Genomic DNA, 23,832 nt, shown 5'->3' with positions numbered 1-23,832 from the left:
CATTGTTGCAATGGGTTCACCTTCCCTTCCACAAATTATACAAAAAATACTTGATGTTAGGCGAAATGAACCCCAAGATAAGGACTCAAATGTTTTTTTCTTTCTTGCTATTGTTTCTAACATATTTATGATATTTCTTTGTTGCTTTGTATGTCCCTTCCCTTGCTACTTTTTGAGTAAAGCAGTCCATAAATCCTGAAAGCCTCTTCAGTGGGAATATATGCCTGGAGCCCTCCTCACCTCATTTACAATTGAGTAAGGGACCCAGATATTTGAGTATGTGTAATTTAGGAGGATTTGTTGTTGTTTGCTTTGTTAGCTCTTGCTCTGATTCTATATCCTCACAAAAATGTGCAGTATTTATGCTTAACTATATTAAGAAAGTGCTCTACTTTTATAAGAAGCACATGATTATATAGGGAAAATGTTCCTTTCATTCAAATAGCCATATTTAGGACAAATCAACTCATTTTGGATCAGAATAGCATAACCTAAGACCATATGACATCTGATGTCCTCTTACTATAACTGGGGACAAACTTGGTTTTTAAATATGTCCTAAAAAGCTTATTCTTTGGAAACTTAATTCCCAGTGGCAGATGTTGAGATGTGGGGCTCAGTGGGAGATGTGTTCAGGTCCCGAGTGCTCTCTCCTCAAGTGGAATAACTGGGCTATGAAATGGGTTTGTAGTGGATTAGCTTTCTTCTACTCTTCTGCCATTTAAGAACACAGAGTTTGCACATTTTGGGCCCTTCTGCCTTCTTCTAGGTTAAGGATATAACAAGAAGACTCTAACTTTCTTGGGCTGGTGTCTTGATCTTGGTCTTCTGAACCTTCACAGCTGTGAGAAATTAATTTCTGTGCTTCCTAAATTATGCAGCCTCAAGTATCCTCTTACGACAATCTAATATAAACTAAGATGAATACCCAGGAGACAGATACCCAGTCACACTTATTAGATGATGACATCCCCAATCTCAATGTATGGCCCTACTATTCAAAGCCAAAAACTTAGGGCCCAACATTGGACACTATCAATTTTACTTTGTAATAGGTCTTATCTTTGTACCATTCTCCACATCTTCCCTCCTGGCCCTGCTTGAATTCAAGAACTTTTCATTTTAAATTAATTCTCACTTGGATTATGACAAAAGATATCCTATTGTACGTGTGTTTGACTCTTAAAATATCCAGTTCTTCCTCATTATAATCTCTGTAATAATCTTTGTAGCACTTGTGCTTATGTGTCTGCATGTCTGTGTGTATGTATGTCTGTGTTACTAGAAATCAAATCCCAGGCCTCATTCATGGTAAGAAAGTGCTATACCACTGAACTACATTCCCAGCACTAACACTTGTCCTCAAATCTAAACAGACTCATGTTATTGTTCCATAAAACACTCCCACAGCTCTATTTTCTATTTATAAAAAAAGGCATGATGGTTTAATGGCTCACAATGCCTTCCTTGAATGAGGCTATGGAAGCCATTTCTGACTTTTTCTCCCCTTATCATTCTCAGGCCCTTTCGTCCTGTAAACACACTGTCTGGACTAAGATTTTTCAGAGTCACTTCCTTTGGAAGTCTTTCCTGAACACCCATTAGATTGGTGGCTCCAGCATTCTCTCACCCATCCCCCCTCACCCATCTCCCCATACAGCCTTCAGAGCAACCAAAAAGCTTGAACGCTTGTCTGTCTCTCCCACTGTATTGGGAAGTCTGAAGCCAGGGGGGGTGAGGAGAACAAGATAGTGAGAGGCAGAAGGGAAAAGAAGAAAGAATAAAGGAATGGGTTTCAGATCCCTGCCGATGCCTTTCTTCTCCTCCTCTCCTCTTCTCTCTCCTCAGCGGCTGTGCCAAGTAAAGCAGGTAGAAACCATCTTATTTTCCCCCAGGATAAAGTACATAATTTCAGCATGAATGCTGGCACCTTGAACACTTCTTTGAAAAGCTGTAATATGTACTCTGCCAAGTGGGAAGAATGCATTAGCATGGAAATGATTGAATGGCTGTCCTGCAGTAGGCTGTCTCCATAGGCCATGCCAGGGAGAAGGAGTTTGTGCTTGTGTCTTGAAGGAGATAAGGTGGGAAGGCTGGCAGCAGCTGTCCCCAGTTACAGGATGGGGGGGTGGGGGGGAAGAAAGGGGAAGAGACTGGTATAGGACTGTGCATGGTATAGGAGCCCTAAGAAGTCACCAAAACCATTCTCTTGATGGGGAATTTGACATTCAGAAAGGGAAAAGGATTCTCAAGGGTCACAGAGCAGGTTAGTAGGAAGGCCAAGATGAATTTTCTAGGGAGAAAAGTGATGACATTTACCAAGGACTTTCTGTCCCCTGCTTGGGAGTTAGACATACATTCTTACTTCTCTGGATCAGTTGACAAAACTCATGCTGCAGATGCCCCTACACTGTCTGGCCACAAATATTTATTAAGTTTTAATATGAGCTGATGGTTGTCCTAGTTTCAAGACCTTTTGCTTTACTGCAAAGCAACATTAACATTTAATCGCCAACTTAAAAGTTCCTTAGTTCTCATGGGCTTACATATCATCACTCGGTCCACCTCTTAGCCCAGAGATCTCGACTTCTTGTTGAGACTGGGGCTTCCTGAGGAAAGGCATGGCTTTCCCTCCTATCCTTTTACTTATTCTCCATGGAAGGGCTGGTGTGTGTGTGTGTGTGTGTGTGTGTGTGTGTGTGTGTGTGTGTGTGTGTGTGTGTGTGTGTGTGTGTGTGTGTGTGTGTGTGCAATCCTCCAGGGTAAGGGTCAAGGAGAGGCTTTGAAGGTGATGAGATATGAGTTAGAATCCTAGCTCAACCTTTAACTACCTATGAGGTCTTGACAAATCAATCCCCTGAGCTTCAAAGATCATAAGACTGAGATCACTATTTCCTTCAATGGATTGTTGAGTCAGGTGAGCTCAACTGGTGTGTAAACTCTCTGCAAATGAGCAGGATGGTGGTTACTGTTGATAGATTTCTTATTGAACAAAGAAGGAAATTGTACTTGTTTGATCTGGGTCCCCAAGCTCCTCTCAACTCTGTGCCACTAAAGCACCTCTTCCCTACTGTTAATCCCTCCCTACACAAGCAATTAAGTGCAAGTTGTCCATCTACCCACAAGAGTTTGAGCTCCAGAGATCCTGATGCCCTATGCCAAGCTTAGCATTGCTGTGTAATTGAAAAGAACTCACTAGGAGTCTGTAAACACCTCCACATTTTGTTAGGCATAACATCAGTCACCTCATTTAACTCTATGACCATGCTGGGTGTTTGTGATTATTATCTCTATAATTTCCAGATGAGGAAACTGAAGCTCAGAAACTGAAGCCCAGAGAGTTTACTAATAACTAAAATGACATCAGACACCAAGTCTACCAGACCTCTCAACTACTCCCCACCTCTCATGACTGCCCTTCTGTGATCATTATCATCACTATGGCTATCACTAGGGCCACCAGTAGCAGATACAGGGAGCAGGAGGCATTCCTTCACCTAGGAAGCTATGACCCTAGCCTTCTTATGATAGGCCTTTGCCCTTCTTTCCAGGCATTAGAGGTGGAGGAGGAATATAAGTAGACAAAGCTCCCTTTAGCCAGGCTAGATCTAGCTCTTCCTGAAACCTTACAGGGGCCTATGAAGTACCTGCAGGTATTCAAGAGTATATCCATCGTTTATATGCAGATTTGACTTTCCATTTCCAAGAAGAGTTGGATTCTAAGAGACAAATTAGAAAAGTAAGGTGGTTTTTATCTGGGTCTTGCTGCTACCGATATAATTTCCCCACCTAGGCATCACTCTCATGGCATTTCTTACTGAGCCCCCAAAGGACCACCATTCAGAAATTGGGCTGTTCTGAATAGTTTAGTTGTAGGTCAGAAGCTTGGGCTCCAGACTCGGCTCTACCACTTTCAAATTCTTTGCTTTGGATTCCTCATATGTTGGCAGCACTTACCTCATAGATTGTTATAGGAATATTACAAAACAAGAGTAGGCAGTGCTCTATAAATGTCAGCAACTTTGATGGTGTCATGGTGAAGAGCATGGTTAATGTAACAAAACTGGGTTCTGCCAGTTATCACTGTGATTTGGGGGTTCCCTGGCAAGCTATTTTATCTCTGTTCCTTGAGTTGCTTTATCTGTAACCAAGGTTTCTATCTGATGAATTTGTGAGATTAATTGGTGCCTGGCCGTAATAAGCACTACACTGTGATCTTTATTCCTCTCCTCTGGATAGCATATAAGCTCTGTGACTTCCTATGACTGCATCCCTCATTGCACTTTTTTCTGAGTCCAGAACACTCCACTAATGCATTCATTTGTTTATCTGCTCAGCAAACACCCAAGATATGCCAGCTCCCATGATATACTCCATGGGTACAGAGTTAATCATTCTCCTTGCCCTTGAGAGGTTCATGGACCATACCTTCCTCCTCAATCCTTTTGCTGTGGGTGATTTTCGTAAAAACCATACTCTCCTTTTTTTTCTTCCTGCTTTCCCTGGCAATTGCACGGTCCCATTTGCTTCTTTCTCCATCTAAACTCTCCATTTTAGAGAGCTCTTGGCTTAATCCGGGATCTGTCTTTGTCCCACACTCTTTTCCCAGTGGTTTTATTATTTTTTAAAATTTATGGTAAAGATGATGAACTTACATAAGTAAGGTAATGAGTACATTTCTTTTAAAACACTATTACCCCTCCCTCATTTTCTTTCACTTACCACTCCCCCCTCCCCTCCCCACCTAATTGTAAAGTTTATTTCCAACATAGTGTCTAGTGAGTATCCTTGTTGCATTAGTTCACCCTTTCTCTGCTGTTTCTATGATTCTCTTTCCCTTCCATGGATCAGATAAGCTTATATACAAGACAAAGGGTACTATATGCAGTTATTTCTATTTTTTCCTTTCTGTTTTGGTCTTCTGTATCCCAGTGGTTTTAAATAGCACCGCTATGTTAATGATGCTCAAATTTATATCCCTAGACTAGTTCTTTCCCCAGGGAATGGCTTACATAAATTTAAGTTCGTACGTGTAGCTTCCAGTTGGGTACCTAATGGGTATCCATTTCAAACTGCAAAGACCTATATTGGAGTTCTCGATTTCCTTACCACTACTAGTCCACCCTACTTTCTCCCATCCCTGTACATGGCATAGCTATGCTTAAATCACAAAATGGATTCAATTTTGATTCTTCCCACAAATAATCCGTGCAAAGATTCCGTTGGAGTGGCCAAATATTTATCAAGTCTGTCCTCTCTTCATCTCTACTGTCATCACATTAATTCAAAGTGCTTTTGTCTCTTGGAGAAATTGTATCTAAGTTCCTCCACTCATGCCTCATTGAAGTCCATTATCTAAATAGTGAGCTAGGTATCTTTACACTGGTTCTCTGTTGGAATGGCTTTCCATTGACCATAGGACAGACTCTAAACCCTGACCCCAGCCTACAAGGTCTTGCAGTGCTCCATATCCCATGATCCTCTCAAGTTCATTTCCAGTTCACATCGCAATCCTTCCACTAAAAATGTCACATGCTTACTTTAGAGTCCTTGCTGCCTATAGTTGTCTTGCCAGCTTTTTGAAATGGCTGGTTTAGCTCCAGTGTCAGAAGCCTTTCCTGATCACCAGGTAGGATCTGTGCTCATCCACTTTGCTGTTGGCCACCTGCAACTCATCTTAGAGAATCCTTAGCATGTATTACAACCTCCACTATGTAGCCTATCTGCCTTCTGTTGGTGACACACACCTGGGTGTCAGCTCTTCACATCAGGCACCTTATCTTTCTTGCTCACCTTCAAGTCCTGTGATGGCACACAGATTGTAGCTTTAGAGTAAATAAGTGATGAGTGAATGAATAAATATTTTAACAAAAATATATTTTTTTAAAACATCGGTGGGAATCAAGAAAGGAGAACTGCCATCCCTGTGAGAGTTAAGGAAGTCTTTGTCAAGAGGTCATTTGGGCTGAGCAAGGTGTTACCAGGTGGGGAAGGAAGGGAGGTAAGAGACAAGCATGCCCACTTGAAGGAAGAGCAGACAGAAAAGCATCGAGCAGAGGGCATGAGACATTTAAAAAGTCACAGAGTTTCTATGAGGTTGGCAAGATGTGAGACACAAAGAAGAAGATGAGGAGCCCCTCGCCCACCGGCTCGCTTCCTGCACAGCTGCCTGGGTTTCTTATGTAGTTATCCCCCTCCAACCCCTGCCAGCCCCGAGTTATCAGACTTATTGATAACTAAACTGTGGCAGGAATTTCTGTTTCACTATATTCAGGATGTATCTGAAAAAGGAAGGTTTAAGTAAACTACCTCAGAGATTTATAATATGCACGATTGGAAAAAAATTAATGTTAATTTGTTTGTTTTATTTACTTGGGTTTTCGTTGTTGTTTTGTTTGCTTGCTATGTTGCCTAGGCTAGTCTTGAACTCCTGGCATCATGTGATCTTGCCTCAGTTTCCCAAGTAGCTAGAACTATAAGTGCACACCACTGTACCATGCAGTGTTAGTTATTAAGGAAAGAGTTCTCCATTTTTCTAACTTCCAGAACTAGTTTTTACTCCTCCATAGAAAAAGACAAGGACATATTTTAGTTGCTAACAAAAAGAATATATTGGGGACTTTATTTGCTCAAGTCCCATAGTGGAAACAACTTCTCGGGGCACGTCTTAGTGGGGAAGAACATTGTCAAACACGTCTTGCTCCCTCCACACACACTTAATACTTTTGAGAAGCAAGACCAATGGTCTATCTACCCCCAGGCCTGCAGTGGAGGAGGCTGTTTGGGGGCTTGCCTGACTGTGATAGGGTAGCAGCCCATGTAGTGTGGAACCATAGCAGTAGGCAGGAAAATGAGCCTTGTACCAGCCACTTGGGTATGAGACTCAGCTCTGCCACTTCTGTGTGATGCTGAATAAGTTACTTGCGCTCTCTGTTCAGTTCCTTCCTCTGCAAAACAGGAATGACAACAAATCTGAAGTTCAGTTTCCTCCTCGCCTTTTTCAAAGGTGAGCTAAAAGCCCTCTGCCCTTTCTGAACTGGATCTCCCTGGTCCACCTTCCCTTCATGAGGTCAAATATATGATAGACTCTGAATTACTCCCAAATGGGAACAATTTAGCCCCACGTCAGAGCACTGAGCTCAAGTTTTGGCTTGTGCCAACTGAGATGAAGCAGCAAAGCAGCTCTGAACGTAGAAAAAAAACCCATTTCCTCCCTGGTGTCTAGGAGGAAGCAAACTCCACACTAAATTATGTTGCAAATATGCCCCAAGGTAGTTTTAATTTTATTGGCACTGATTTTAATTTACTCTTTAGGCCCCTGACTACAGGATGAGCTGTTGGCTGCTGGCAAGGGGAGAGCCCTTCATCACTTGGTTTTAATTAAGGTTCTTAAGTTTGGAAGGAAAAGAACAGAGATGTCCTGCGCCTCCTCCCTCCCTGCCCCCATTCTCATTCCCAAGCTATAATTAAGGCCTCGCATTTGTGACACACCCGATGTTCTACTATGGCCAAAGTAATGTACCTTGTTTTATTGCTAGAAACAAAAACCAAGATGCATTTCTTTGTTCATTAATTCACTCATCATTTCATTTTATTTCATTTATTCCTCAATCAAACATTTAAAAGATGGCTTACTATAGGCCAGGCTTTGTCCTGATCCTGTGGGTTTAAAAATATCAATAATAGAAGATCCCTGAACTCAAAGAGCAAAATCTCCCATAGGAGATGAAAATAAGTGAATTTCAGTGCCATGTAGAGGAGGATCTTCCCTTAGACCGAAGGATAAAACAAAACATCTTTTTTTTCTTCTTTTTTGATGATCCTGAGAATTGAATATAGGCCTTCAAGCATGCTGGGAAACAGCCCAGTCCTTCCTAAATTTTATTTTGAGATGGTATCTCAACTAAGTTGCCTAAGCTGGTCTCAAACTCAGGATGTAGCCCAAGCTACATAGGGTTTTGATCCTCTTGCGTCAGCCTCCCAAGGATTACAAGAGTGCTGCAGCCTCCCTGTGATCCTCATGCCTGGAAAAATAAGGTTTTTGAATCGAAATTTTTGTACTAGTTCAGACAAATAATATTAGCTGCTATAACAATCAGTCCTGGGGCTGGGAAAGTGGCTCAGTGGTAGAGCGCTTGCTTTGCATGCATGAGGCCCTGGGTTCCATTCCTCAGCACCCCATAAGCAAAAAGAAAAAAGCCGGAAGTGGTGCTGTGGCTCAAGTGGTAGAGCGCTAGCCTTGAGCTGAAGAGCTGAGGGACAGCGCCCAGGCCCAGAGTTCAAGCCCCACGACTGGACCCCCCCCCAAAAAAATCAATCCCTAAATTTCAGTGGCTTAATATGCTGAAGGTCCATTCCACTTCTCTCTTCCATAAGTCTGATACATTTATCTAAAAGTATTAATTCAGAGACATAGGCTTCTTCCTTCTTATAATATCATCATATCTGACTTTCTTGTAGCACTAGGGTTTGAACCTCACCATGCCTTCAGCCCTTCTTTGCATTGGTTATTTTCAAGGTATTTGCTCTATTCCCTGGCCAGCCTGCCCTGTGATCCTCCTATTTGTGTTCCCCCTATCACTGAGAATAACATGCACTTGCCACTGTATCTAACTACTGGTTGCAATGGAATCTTGTGAACTTCTTTTTGTCCAAGCTAGCCCAGAATCAAGATGATCTCATGATCTCTGCCTCCCAAGTAGCAAGGATTACAGGCTTGAGTCACTGCTGCCAGTTAATACCATCACATTTAATGCAAGTTTTAATGTAGGTTCTCTTGTCTGATGAGAGACATTTTAAGGTTGAGTAAAAATTAACTATATGAGTATGGAGGTTCCTCAAAAGACTCCACATAGAGCTCCCCTATGACACAGCAATCCCACTTTTGGACATTTACCCAAATATTTACAAACAAGACCACACTAAAGCTACCAGCACGACTATGTTTATTGCAGCATTATTTACCATAGCTAAGATATGGAACCAACCCAGATGCCCCTCAGTAGATGAATGGATCAAGAAAATGTGGTATATATACACAATGGAATTCTATGCCTCCATCAGAAAGAATGACATTGCCCCATTTGTTAGGAAATGGAAAGACTTGGAAAAAATTATATTAAGTGAAGTAAGCCAAGCCCAAAGAAACATACGTCCCATGGTTTCCCTTATTTGCAATATCTAGTATATGTATGAGTCAAGCAGAAAAGGTCAGATAAGGTGATGTTAGGAAAATGAACCTTAAGATATGTATTTAATTTTTTTTCTTTCATGCATTTGTTTCTAACGCAATTATAAGGTTATTTCTTTGTTGCTTTGTATGTCCCTCCCCCACAGTATAACCCCTGCTTTCACTGTATTTGATGTTGGTATAATTTGTGGAGAGGAAGGGGAAAAACAAGTCGTTAAATAAGGATACAGGTGGACCCGTTGCAGCAATGAGAAGTACAAGTTGTTATGTCGAAAACGAACTTTACAACTTTGGTGGTGGTGGGGGAGGATTGGGGGGGGGCAGGGGGAGGCTGGGAAGGGATGTGAAGGGTAAACAAAGGAGGAGGCTACAATGCTTGATAGGAAATGTACTCATTATCTTGCCCATATAATTGTAACCCCTCTATACAGTATGTTCACAATAAAAAAAATGAAAAAAATTAACTATATGAAAGGTTAGAGGAAGTATATTCTAGGCAGTGTGAATTCAGAAACCACAATTGCAATCAGAGTGGTTCAAAGTACTCCAGGTAATTCTATGTGGCTGAAGGGCAGAGTATCAGACCATAAATAGCAAGAGCTGAATCTGGGGCCAGAGTTCAGATCACGAGTCTTCAAAACGTTAAGGGGATTGATCTTTATCTTGTGAGTAAAGGAACTTATTTGCTTGGTTGGTGCTCTATCATTTGAGCCATGTCTCCAGCCTTGCTTTTTTCCCTTGTGCCAGTGCTGGAGCTTAACTCAGGACCTCTGTGCTCTTGTTTGGCTTTTCATTCTGGTTTGATGCTCTACCACTTGTGTCACACACAAGCTTTTTGCTTACTAATTGGTTTTGTCTGCCTTGGTTGGCTCTGACCTTGATCCTCTGAACCTCAGCTTTCCGAACAGCTAGAATTATGGACATGAGCTACTGGTGCCTAACTGTAGCTCAGTTTTAAATATGGCACTAACCTATTTTTTTGTATTAAAAAATCATTCTGATGTGCCAAAGGAATCAGTTTAAGAAGTTATTATAATAGTAGATCAAGTAAGAAAGATGATGAGAACTTGGATCAGATCTCACCCTTGGCCTTCAGGATCTCATAGGAAAGCACACTCATTAGCCAGATTGAAGATACAGTAACAAGAACTGATATCAAGTTCCAAGCAGGAACCTTTGCAGAAAATGAGGGATTATTTTAACTAAAGATGATTTTTAAAAAATCATCAAGGAAGGCTCCTCTTCTTTACTCATTTACCACTTTTACAGAAGAGAGAATTAAGTCAAGATGAAAAGTTGCTGCATGCCTATAATCACAGACTGAGTTAATTAACATTATAACATCCACTTTGGCTTTTCATATTTGATTCTAATTGTGCAAACCCAAGTCAATAGAAACTAGTTTAGGCACAAAGCGTAATCGGGTATGTATGTATCCTTTCACATTTCTAGTCAAGTGCTGGATAAAGTACAATAAAGAAGGAAAAGAACTAAGCCCTCGACCTCAGATCCAATTCCAATACATTTCCTAGACCTTTTTCTGCACTATTCCAGCCTCTAGAATTTTAGGATAAGAAAGATCCTTAAAAATCAATATCCTTTAAGTTTTATTGTGGTCGTAGCCAATGCAACTACACATGAAAAATAAATCCAGAGAATAAAAACTAAGAAATAAACATAGTTGTGCTGGTAGCTTTAGTATGGTCTTGTTTGAGATCATTTGGGATTGCTGGGACATAGGGGAGCTCTATGTACAGTTTTTTGAGGAACCTCCATACTGCTTTCCAAAGTGGTTGAACAAGTTTACGCTCCCACCAACAATGCAGTAGGGTTCCCTTTTGGCCACATCCCCACCAGCGTCTGTTGCAGCATTATTCACCATAGCTAGAATACGGAACCAACCCAGATGCTCCTCAGTAGATGGATCAAGAAAATGTGATACACACACACACACACACACACACACACACACACACACACACACACTGCCCCATTTGTTAAGAAATGGAAAGACTTGGAAAAAATATATTAAGTGAAGTAAGCCAGGCCCAAAGAAACATAGGCCCCATGGTTTCCCTTATCTGCAATAACTAGTATATGTCTAGGACAAGCAGAAAAGGTCAAAAGCTATGTTTATATGACCATATAAGATGATGCTAAGCGAAATGAACCCCAAGATAGGGACACAAGAAGTTTTTATCTTTGTTGCTGTTGTTTTTAATGTACTTGTAATGTACTATGTGATTTTTTTTATTTCATTCATATGTTCTTCCCCTATAGTATAACCCCTGTTTTCACTGTATTTGATTCCGGTGCCCTGCATCTTGTATATACATTTTTCTAATTTGGAGAGGGGAAGGGAAATAACAAAAAGCTGAAATAAGGATACAGGGTGACTTGTAACAACAAGATGTACAAGACACTATGTTAAAACGAACTTTACAACTTGGGAGGGAGGGAGGAATTGGGGAGGTGGGGAGGAAAGGGATGGTAGGGGAAAACAAAGGAGAGGGTAACAATGCTTGATAGGAAATGGACTCATTACCTTGCTCATGTAACTGTGACACCTCTGTAGAGTGTCTTTACAATAAAAATATATAAATATAACATTTACAACAGCAGCTACAAATATAAACTTTCTGGATATAAAAAGAAATGTTCCGGTCTGGAGGTTTTGTACAAATAGAGAACTTAACAAACACAAATTCCTAAGTTCAAATCCTGGTGCAGACAGAGGAAAGAGAAAAGAGAGAGAGAGAGAGAGAGAGCTGTGAGAGTTGTTAGTTTATTGGAACATTTTATCTAAACAACAACATCAAAAACTTTATAAACTCCCTATTTGTAAAGGAAACCTAAATAAAAGGAAAGTTAAAACATATTCTTAGGTGAGAAAACTCCAATTCATGAGTCAATTCTTTCTAGAACAACCTATGAATTTCATTTTATTTTATTATATATGTGTATATATATATATATAGAGAGAGAGAGAGAGAGAATATTGTCAGGATTTGGGGACTGGAGCTAATTAAAAATTTTGAATAGAAAATTATGAAAAAATCAATGGATGTTCAGAAAATAAAGCACAATGAATTAGATATTAAATATTTGAAAAGTATTTAACCATATAATAAGCATATACTTACATAAATTTAGATTAAAATTATTCTTAAATAACATTTTTATGCACCAACTTAGTAGTTTAGTCCCTCTGGTGATATAAAGTAATATTGAGATGTACATGTTTAGGAGTTATGACCTTTCTAAGGGCAAGAAGTCAAAAGTTATCTGAATTACAAAGATGCATAAGATCTCAGAATTTTGTATCTGGGATGTTTGGCTTGGTTTGCTTTGCTTTGCTTTGTTTTGGTTTTGAGACAAGAGCTTCATTAAATAGCCCAAATTGGCCTTCAACTTGTGATTTTTCTGCCTCAGAATCCTGAGTGCTGGGATTATAGGCATGCACTACTACATTCATCTCTAGGAATTGTTCCTGCATATATTTATATATATATGAGATGCTGCATATGCAAAGCCTATCACTAAGACATTGTAACAGGAAAGGATTGAAAATGCCTTACATGTCTGTCAGTAGGAAACTGGATAGTTTATAGATGGCTATTAAGTGGTGAAATGACCTTTGTTTACTGAAAAAGAATCATCTCCATGATCTATTCAGAGGGGAAAAAATCAGACCTGAGTAGCATACTTGAGGTACCACTATTTGAGGATGGGGAGTATAGTATATATACAAGCTATCTCTTGAGGAATACACAGCAGTCTGATCATATTAGTTGCTTCTGGGGAGCAAAACCGAGTGCCTGGAGGGTGATGTGGAAGGAAGATTGTCACTGTAAGTTATCGCAAACCTGTTTTACTTTTGAATCATATGAGTCAATCACTTATAGTTCACCTGCTGGTTGTTGAAAGAGAAATCACATTAGCCACCAGGCGTGAAGGATGATAGATGGATGCCATACCCAAATGCTTATCAGAAGAGCACGCCTCTAATTCTTGCTCCTTCACCAGCTTGCTGGCCACCCTTAAGTAAGCAACCTCCCCATCAGGGCTAATCCAAGAAAGGTCAAAGAAACTGATTTTCAAGGCCTTCTCTGGTTCTGACAGCCAGAGATATAAAGAGATATAAATTGCAGTTTTTCCTCACACATTTCTTAAGTCATCTCTCTACCACCTCCTTTCCTCTGCAGCTCATCAAATGCTCAGAGGAAAAGACAGACAATTGAAGAAAATAAAATTGCAAAAATGACTTTTATAGGGCTCCTGTTGAATCATTGTGTATTCCACCTCCAAAGCTGAAAATGATGAGTTTAATATCACACAGAGCCGTGCATCTTGTGTCTCTCAAAAGACAGCTTATGCTACCCAGAGAACTGGGAGCTCAGCAAGACATAATTTTTCACTCCAACTTGGAGGCAAATGAAATGACAGTCATCAAGCCCACATTCTAAAAGCAACATGGTTTTCATTTGGCTTTAACTTCATTGGAAAGGGTCCCGAGGAGGGAGAATCTTTCCAAATGGGATCTTTTTCTTTTCCTCAGATTATGTACCCAAAGAAGGTAGAGATGTAGCCAGGTTTTGCTTTAGGTGTCTCCATGTTGGCCATGATGACAATACGTTAATTTTACCAGGGGTCAGGAAGCTTATGTGTTAAGCCCCAATTATTCTATGAGCTTGAGTAAATCTCTTCCACATTCCAGCCCTTCATTTTTCTCACAAAGGACTGATAGATATGTTTTGGGCAGAGAGGTAGGAAAAGAAGGTTGTACTTGAAGGATATTGAAACTCTAATGGCCTAAAAATTTCCTCCATTTCTTCCAGTCCATTATAGTATCTGATCTTTAATTCAGTCCTTCTGAAGACAGTTGCTGAACATCTGTACTTACAGACATTGATCTCTTTACACACATCTCCCATACTTTCTCAGAACATCAACAGTTAGTATCATGCCAACGTAGGAAGCACCTTAAATATATGTAAACAGAGAGCAGAGAAAGACTAGTTGATGTGATTTTCACACTACAAAAGCTTCTTCCCATCATGAGCAATTTAGATGTTATTGGGGAACAGGTATAGGTTCATCATGAAAAAACTAAATAGAAGACACCATAGGTAAAGTTCTCACATATTAGATACATAGGAAGTGGTAGAGATTATTATTACTGTGTCTGATTCCCACTAGGACTCTCTGAGATTGGAATCAAAATACATTTTTCAGATGAGAAAGTTGAGATGCAAAATAGAAACATGATTTATACTAGATCCCCCAGATAGAATGGCAAGTTTGGGGGTGGGGAATGTAATACTAGGCCCCAAACAAATACAATTAGGGTACAATTAGGGAAGCATTTCTGCTTATTGGATGACTATATTTTTCTAATGTCTCATCATGAATGTGTTACCTGTTCTGCACAAGCACCGTCCTCACTGAACATAACAAAAACCTCACTTCCTCAGAACACCTCCACAGAGGGATACTGGTGGCACTGCTCTCAGACCCTGGGGACATACTGGGTAAAAGTGAAGAGAAAGTGATCCTCATCTGCCTCAATGCCTCCAAACACATTGCAAATAGCTGCCAAATGTGCTGACACTAAGGGCCAGATTAAAAGTGTGTGTGTGTGTTTGTGTGTGTGTGTGTTTGTGTGTGTGTGTTTGTGTGTGTGTGTTTGTGTGTGTGTGTGTGTGTGTGTGTGTGTGTGTGTGTGTGCGTGTGTGTACACAAGTACAGGCAGTGTTTGGTTTCGGTCCCATTAAGACAAGCTTTATGGTCCCAGACTTCTCATTTTCTGTCCTTTTTGTCTCAACAGAAAACAAGTTTGGAATTCTATATTGACATCCACGCCCACTCCACCATGATGAATGGCTTCATGTATGGCAATATCTTTGAGGATGAGGAACGGTTCCAAAGGCAGGCTATTTTCCCCAAGCTCCTTTGCCAGAATGCTGAGGACTTCTCCTATGTAAGTCAGAAGCTCTCACAGAGCCACCCCTCTCACCCCGGGATACCCCAGTGCTTTTTCCTTTTGCTGCCTCCCTCTCTTTCTTCTGCCTCGGATCAGTATGAATGGACCTTTATAGAACACTTCCAGTTCTTGCATGAGTGATAAAGGCAGAGGCTTATAAGCTATGAGTTCGTCCTAAATCAGGAAGCAAGACTCCAACAGGGCAGTGTTTGAGTTATCTGAGAAGCTGGCATTTATTTAGTGGGTCTGACCCCAATATTAACAAGGAAAAGAAACTCACTGAGTACCTCCCCCAACTCATGTTGGTTCCAGGGGCTCTTTTTATCTACCCTAACTGGTTTAATTCAAGTTAACATGTCTGCTCAAAGGGCCATATGTCCACCATTCTCTTCTTCCACAACTATTTCCCAGCTTCCATTTCTCTGTCAGTAATTGGCAAGTGAGCTCTGTCTACTCTGACTATACCACAGCTTCCCAGGATGACATGTATAGCTATAGATATGAAAGTCCCCTGCAGACAATAAAGACCTCAACAAACTCCCAAGACTGTTGCTACCTTATCACATGTGAGAAAGATGGTGCAGGTTGTAAGGCAACAGTTTGAAAAGGCTTGCAGCAGAAGGCAAAAGCGAAAAAGAGCAGAGAGCAAAGATAAGGGAAGGATCAGAATATGGTGCTGGAGCATGTGATTTTTTTTGCCCATTTCCCTTTGTTTTGACACTAAATCTCTGGGCCTTGTTATTTCCATGTGGCCACAGGGGGAGAAACCCATGGAGGTCATAGCAATTTTTGGAGTTGATGAGCTGAAAATTCACCTGCTCATTGCTTCAGGCTGGACATTAGTGAGGATGATGGATTTCTTTCTGCTCTGTAAAATGCATTTTGAATCCAAGAATCTTTGCATGTTAGACCAGGAGAGAAACTGAGATCGTTTAGTCTAGTCTTTCTTTCTACCTAAGTGGTACCAATGGTCCAGGAGAGTTGAGAATCTAGTGCAAAGTATCCATCAATTAAAGGTAGAATCAAAGCATGTACCTGCCCATTTGAAGATATATTGGACAAAAATAGCCACACTTTATGTAGGAAGCTCTATGGGATGGCCAACTTGTCTCTTTGAAACCAGGGCAATTTCAGAGCAGGCTCTGGCCTCCTGGGTCCAGATACCTTGGAAGGTAGGTCACAGGTCTCAGAGACCCTCTCAAGGGTGAGGTTTCCAGGACCTACAGAAGATACACCATCTGGAAGCCTTATTTCTGACTTTGTCTAATGATGTTCCTGCAGTGCAATCTCCTTAGGAACTCAAGGCTGGAGTTAAATTATCTATCCTGGTCCAATCAGGGTCACTTCTCTGATTTTCAGATCCCAACTCCAAAATGGGAGAGTTAGATATCACTACAAGGGTTTCAAAGAGACCTTTTCCCATCTGACATTCTATGATTTTTTTTCACCTGTTTTTTTTACTTTAACACACACACACACAGACACACAGAGTTTTGTTTCTTTCACGGTCTCTTTTTTCCCTCTTTTCCTTCTTTGATCTCCCTCTGAATACTGTAAATATCCTCTTACTAAAACCACAGTTTTCATTCCCTTAGATTTCCATGAGTTCACAACATCAAGTGAATTGACCCTCGCAATTCCACTATACAGATGAGAAACTGATGTTAGGCCAACTAAAGCAACATACTTACTGTTTCACCATCAAGAGGCAGTAGAACTTGTGTTTCAACAGAGGACTGGATGGAACTTCTCATTCTTTTCTATCTACAATAATGGGTTATGTCAACACCCTAATGAAGTAGCATGACCCCCAACCTCTGATGATGTGGGACACGAACCTAGCTATCTCTAGTGGGGTTGGAAACATGGGGTTACCTGCAGGCACATAATCCTAGGCTCAGATCTCTACTATTTTTTATTTTTTTTTATTGTGAAAATACTGTACAGAGGGGTTACAATTTCATGGGCAAGATAATGAGTACATTTCTTATCAAACATTGTAGCCTCCTCCTTTGTTTCCCCTTCCCATCCCTTCTGATCCTCCCCCCGGCCCCCCACCCAGTCCTCCCCATTACCCCCCCTCCCTTTATGAGCGTCAGTTTCCCTAACTGTAAAGAGTTAAAATGTTAGCAATTATGCTCAGGCCTTCCTTTGAAGCTTAAATGAGACACTACATGTGAGAACAAGATGATAAACTGAAAGCACTGCCTATAGTTTATTTCTGATGATCAGCATAATGTAGTCCTTTCCAGTTCCCTGTCTGCTTTCCGGCACTCGATGTGCCCCTGTTCAAATTTCCATCGAGAGTTGTTGAATGGCAGTCACTATGACCCAAGAACCCTACTCAATTCTTTCACTTAATTGGGATTGTTGATCCCATCTATCCTTTTAATAACCCCAAGAGATGGGATTTCTAATGAAGAAGACCTGGAGACATGGTATGATTTTCTTGTGACTCAGTAGCCAGAAGGAGCCCAATACTAATAGTTCCCTTTGACTTTTTCTCATAGTCAAGCACGTCCTTCAACCGGGATGCAGTGAAGGCAGGGACTGGCCGACGCTTCCTCGGTGGGCTCCTGGACCACACTTCCTACTGTTATACCCTAGAGGTCTCCTTCTACAGCTACATCATAGGGGGCACCACCGCTGCTGTGCCCTACACTGAAGAAGCCTGTATCCTTCAGCAGATACCCACCTGGTTGTAGGCCACCCCTCATCCATCTGACAGGCTTTCCTGGGAAGGTCAGGAGTCAGTCCCTGCTCAGGAAAAAGGTAGATTTTGGGTAAGCATAAAGGTAGCAAGACCTGGGGATCACATCTTCATACTGTCTTGTTCACCCCTGCCCTTCATATGCCATTCACATGGACATCCTTCCAACTGCGTTTACAAGTTTCAAATCCCCCTGGACCCAGGCCTCCCTACTTGGCCACTCTCTCTTTCCTTTACCCTCCCCTCTCTTGTAAGACAAGTTTTCCACCACCTGTTTTGTTGTTGTACTGGTGTTTGAATTTAAAAGTCTTGGGCTTCATAGGTAAATGTTCTACCCCTTGAGTCTCATCGCCAGCCCTTTTTTGCCTTAATGATTTTTACATTCTGTCCAAGTCCATCTTCAAACCATAATCTTCCTACCTCATCTTCCTCCCCACTTCCCTCTCCATGTAGCTGGGGTGATAGCATGCACAGCTATGTTTGGCTTATTTGTCAGGATATGGTCTCACTAACTTTTTGCACAGGATGGCTCCATGGTCTTCCCAATCTCTTCCTCTGGAGTAGCTGGAATTATAAGCATGAGACACCACACGTAGCCTGAGTCTGCTGCTGTCGGAGGTATGTAAGCACACAGGTTACTACAGGATGACACTCAAAGGTTCCAAGGTAGAGTTTAATGACTGACTCCTTCTAACTCTGAACATGTAAAACCATTTTCTCTTTTATCTCGTACTCTAATACTCTGTTCTGACATGTTCTCGCCTCTCTAGCCACTACTTTTCCTTTTTCTTATTTTCTGCTCCCCACTCCTTCCCCTTCTCATTCTGCACCTCCCTCCTCACTTGCCCTTGCCTCTCTGTTTCATGTTGTCTTCTCTTTTCTTCCCATCCTTCTTTGCTTGCTTCCTCTCCTTTTCACTTCCCCTCCACCTTTCTTAATTTCTTGCCCTTGTCCTCAGTGCATCTATTTCCCTTTCTTTACTTTTTCTCCTAGTTTCTTCATAAAATTTACCTAAAAACTCCTAAGTTTGCCATAATGAAATTAGGGGTTGTTCTTTGGATTCTTTGGGTTTTGGGTTGTTGTTGGTGGTGGTCGTGGGGCTTGAACTCTGGGCCTGGGCGCTGTCCCTCAGCTCTTCAGCTCAAGGTATGCACTCTACCACTTGAGCCACAGTACCACTTCCGGTTTTCTGGTGGTTAATTGGAGATAAGAGTCTCACCAACTTTCCTGCCCAGGCTGGCTTTGAACCACGATCCTCAGATTTCAGCCTCCTGAGTAGCTAGGATTACAGGCATGAGCCACCAGTGCTGGCTTTGATTTTTAAAAGGGGATTATTTAGTAATTCTATCTTCCTGTGTGTTGTTTTTAATTCCAAAAACCACTGTATTATGGCTGTGACAGATGGTAATGTACTCTGTTTTCATTTATTGTTTGGATTTTACATTAATCTCTCTCTCCTTTCCCAACTCATAATTTTCTCAGAGAAAGAACTATAGTTGATGAACAAAAAAGGAAAAGAATGGGAAAAAGTTTGTGGACTGTTGTCCTTCAGTATCTGGTGTGGGGGGGGGCAGGGCTTTGTTCTAGACCTCATCATATAAATGGTATAGTATTTACTTATAACCTGCATATATATTCCCATATACATTAAATCATCTGCAGACTGTTTATAATACCTAGTGCAATGTAAATGCTGTGTAAATACTTGTTATAGTTTATTGTTTAGGGAGTAATGACAAGAAAAGTATACATATTTATTGCAAGTGAATTTAAAAAATCTTTTCTGTCTATGGTTAGCAGAATCCTCAGCTGCAGAAACCGTAGGTATGGAAGGCCCACCATATAAATAAATTTTTCTTCTACAGAAGTAAAAGTGTTCCTCTTATCCCTTCTTTAACCTTTAAGATGTGTATTTGGACTAGTCCACTGAGCCAATGGCAGCCTGGTAGCTCCTAGTTACTTTGCTGGGAACATGGGAAGCAGGACAAGAGTCTGGGAGGGAGGGAGGCTAATAAGGGGTAGGCCTGATATTAGAGCAGTGTTCCATCCCCTATAGAACAGAGTCCCCTCCCCACAAGCACAGAAACTGAGACAGCCATCTTGAAATCTGCTCACTCCGCAAGGCCAAGGCAGCAGGTTCTGCACTGAAACACATGCGCTATTTTTCAAAGTCCTCGCCATTTGTGCCCCCACAGAGGCCCCCTCAGCCTCCTCCCCCTCCACCCCCATTTGATGATTTGTGGTCAGTGACTTCTCCAGAATCCCATCACACTTCAGTACATTCATTAGTCAATTCCATTCTGCACCTGCTTTGCTCCAAAGGAGATAGAAGGAGCTCCTGAAGAAGAGTTCGAGCTTATTCCCCAAAGAGGACATCTGTACCATTGTGCACAGATCCAGACCACGAAGGGACCTCATGAGCTTTTCTGCCTTGATTGATCTTAGCCAACCATCCATCATTTTCAGCCACCTAAGTTGCTAGGATTGCAGGTATAAGCTACCATCACCTGGCTTATACAAGGGACTTCAATAGGAGTGATGGAGATGCCAGAACTACAGATGAAGACATGCCTTAGAAGGCTGTTAAGATGATCCAGATGGAAGATGGTCCAGGCCTAGACTACATTGTTGGCTGTAGGATATCTTGAATGTAGGATTGGGAAGAGTAGGGAGTGAAGTGTTTGGGGATGGTAGTGGGACACAGGAGGTAGTGGTTAGAGAGCGTCAAGGATAAATGAAGAAGTTGTATACCAGCAGAACAAAGCAAAGAGACTGTTGTTCTGTCTGCCAGAGGATGAAAAGGAGAAACTAGAGTTACACCAGAGAAGTGAAGGCTAATTTCAATGCACACAAGGATGATACTTTTATTTCTTTTTGAAATCCTCATCTATTTTATAACAGAGAGACTTTAGCCAGACAGATTGTGATCTTCGCTGGCTGCTGGCTCCATGTCCCAATCAGAAAAAGAAATTACATGGTCTGATGGGAATGGCAGGATGGTCTGGGAGGAAGTGTCCTCTAGACTGTGAGTCAGGAGACCTGGTTCTGATGACAGCACAAGTCACATCCCAGACAGTGCCCTTCAGTAAGTCCTCTAGTCTCTCTGAGGTAAGCTGCCTCACCTTTACAAAGAGACTGAGGACTTTCATGCTTTCCTATCCCTGCTGTAGGCTTAAGATATTCATGGGGGGAAAATATGGTGCTAGCAAAGAGAACAGACTTTATATTCAGATGTATCAGGATTTGAATCTTCTCTCGGCCACTTAACAGATGAGAAAATTACATAAACTCACTGAACCTTGCTTTCCTCACTGACTAAAGAAATTAAATGTATGAGTCAAATTACTGAAAAAGTCAATATGAAGGAGGCCCCACATTTATGTCAGGGAAGAAGCTATGTTGGTAGGACCGTGATGGAGTCACCACAACATGCCATCTGGTTCATGCAGAAGGGAGATACACACTTCCTGTAATGGAGTCTCCTGGTGTCTTTTATCCAGAATGGCTCTTTTCTAGTCTTGTTCTCTGACTTCCTTCTCTTCCATGTCTGGGAAATAGTACAATGGAGGATATAGTTTCTGATCCTTACCTAGCTGTTGACTTTGGGCTACTTATCTCACTACTCTTGAGTCTGTTTCCCCAGTTATAAAATAAAAATCACTCCCATATTGCAAGGTGATCACCCACTCAACAAAAATGCCCCTGTCTCCTCCTTCTCAGTCCTGCAGACCACAGAGCTTTCCATCTGTTTCTTGAATCTTCACCCCCATGATCTGGCTTTGAAATCGGCAATGGAGACTTGAATCTTAATTCCACCATAATGCCTGGCTAGATGTCTTTGAGCCAGTCTTGACCTCCAGGGTGGAATACTTCCTACCTGTCAGAATTAGTATGAAATAAAATTGTGTATGTTTGCTCACTACTCTGATTGTTTCCAGCTCTGATACTCTGAAACTTTTTGTGGTTCTAAATCTGCTATGTGAGTCTATGCTTTCGTGAAATTGTGATCAGTAAACAGTGTCCTAGCAGCTGATCAGATCAAACCAATAGCTACTTTCAGTCTTTAAGGATTCCTAATTTCGAGGCCTCTCCCTGGCTTTGAGAAAAGCCTGGAGCTAAAATGTAAATAGAGGTAATTTTCTGGAAAACCATCGATTTTTACAAGAATATAACAGAGGAGACATCCTCAAATATCTTTCTGGTCCTGGCTTCTGGGACACTTGCCTATCCCCAGTGTGGCAAGAAAGCAGCTCTGGTGTCAGAGTTCCAAGTGTGAGTTTTGCTTAGTATTATTCCTTCTCAGGGCTCTAACTTATTTAACCACTCTGAACCTCGTCTTTAGAGTGAGGTTAATAATTGTTAACTTCTCAAGATTGCTGTGAGGTTGGTAGGGGAAACTTCTTGTTGTCATGATCAAATGAATGACTAAGCACAAACAATACTTGATATTACTAAATATTAGGTCTCTTGACTTTCCTTCTTATCATTTATTATTTTGTGTTGTTGTTGGGAAATGATAGATTCCTTAGACTTTTGGAGCATTCTTCAGCAAACCCTATTTACATTTTACCAGTCCGCCAAGTAATAAATATGCTCTGTTCAAATGATTTAAGAAGAGAAGAGAGAAGGCTAAACTGGAATCATAAAGTAACCAAGAGCTTCTCCTCCCTTTGTTTATGGTCTGGTTACAAGCCAACAGGAAATAGCTCTTTGACATAATAAATGGCAAAAAAAAAAAAAAAAAAAAGCATTATAGAAAGAGACCTAGAGTCCAAGAGTGGATCAGTTGCCACCCAGGCTTGTAGTTTATTGAAGTCAGATAATGCTGGCTGTGGGAGAAGGGTGTGATCATCCAGATCCTACTATGCTGGGTGCAATGGGTCCTCTGAAACATACATCAGACATTGAAGACATCATTTGTTTACTCATCTAGACAGAAAAATTCATTAAGTACTAGAAAGAGATAGAAAATAGGCATGATTCCTGCCTTTAAGAAGACCAATTCAAGGAAGGGAGAAAGTGCTCTGACAGCGAACTCTCCTAGCTAAAGAAGTAGTGGGAGTCATCTAACCCAACTAAGGTGGTGGGAGAGAGAGTGGGAAAAACTTCTTGGAGGAATAGAACCTAGGACTCAGACCTGCAGGGTGAATGAGATGAAATCGGTGGGAAAAGGGGTGCAACAACCTTCCTGGCATAGAGTACAGAAGAGAATCCAGATGCCAGGGAGGATGACCTATGCAAGCACTGGAAAGTAGCTGGGGCTGGGGTAGACATATTCAGTGATCAGTGAACAGAAACAGAGTCAGGCCATGAAGAGGAGAAAAATATGTGGAAGGTGGAGCAGGTTCATATACAGTACTAACAAGGGACAATTATGAAACAAGTTTATTGTTTGTCAAATCCACTGGCTTTACAGATAGGTGGACATAGATTATAGATCTAGAGGTATAAAAGCTCTGGCAGGCCCCATGAGTTTCCAATAACTCTCAGGAAATTAAAAGATCTCTAATTAATTCTAGTCACAAAACAGTCTCAGTTGAGCAATTACCATGTCTAGCCCAATCAAAAACACCAAATCTCTTCAAAGAAAAATCCTCCCCATCCTCTAGCTAAGTTCTATCTCAAACAAGCTACTCAAACAATCCATCAAATATGATGGCTAAGGAGCTCTGCTTTGACTTCTGCTTCCCTGATTTCCACCCCACACACACACACCTCCTTTTTTTCCTGGCAGAACGGTAGTTGTTTAGGATGCTGAGGTTGAGCAGGATAGGGGAGAGGAAGAAAGGATCAGGGTGGATCTTAGATCTTAGCATTGGTCTTAGGTAACCAATGCTTCCAGAGGTTGGCATGGATAATTCAATAGGAGTTTACTTTTTTGGTGCTGGCGATCTGTTGACACGTGAGCCAGCAGTTCACCAGGAGTGGTTCACTGTGACCAAGGTCATT

General features: G+C 41.3%; 1 protein-coding gene across 1 annotated transcript in view; it reads left to right on the top strand.

Annotated features, from left to right (window-relative positions):
- Window positions 1-23,832, top strand: part of Agbl4 (AGBL carboxypeptidase 4) — a 1,043,215-nt gene that overhangs the window by 972,846 nt on the left and 46,537 nt on the right. The window contains exons 10-11 of the mRNA XM_042679054.1: window positions 15,018-15,170; window positions 17,684-17,846. Coding sequence (XP_042534988.1) covers window positions 15,018-15,170; window positions 17,684-17,846 — 316 coding nt within the window. The remainder of the gene's footprint in view (window positions 1-15,017; window positions 15,171-17,683; window positions 17,847-23,832) is intronic.

This window comes from Dipodomys spectabilis, unplaced genomic scaffold (genome assembly GCF_019054845.1).
Source record: "Dipodomys spectabilis isolate Male_0828 unplaced genomic scaffold, ASM1905484v1 ptg000002l, whole genome shotgun sequence".
Classification (NCBI taxonomy): domain Eukaryota; kingdom Metazoa; phylum Chordata; class Mammalia; order Rodentia; family Heteromyidae; genus Dipodomys; species Dipodomys spectabilis.
The sequence above is the reverse complement of the archived record's forward strand: the minus strand, read 5'-3'. Positions and strand labels throughout refer to the sequence as shown.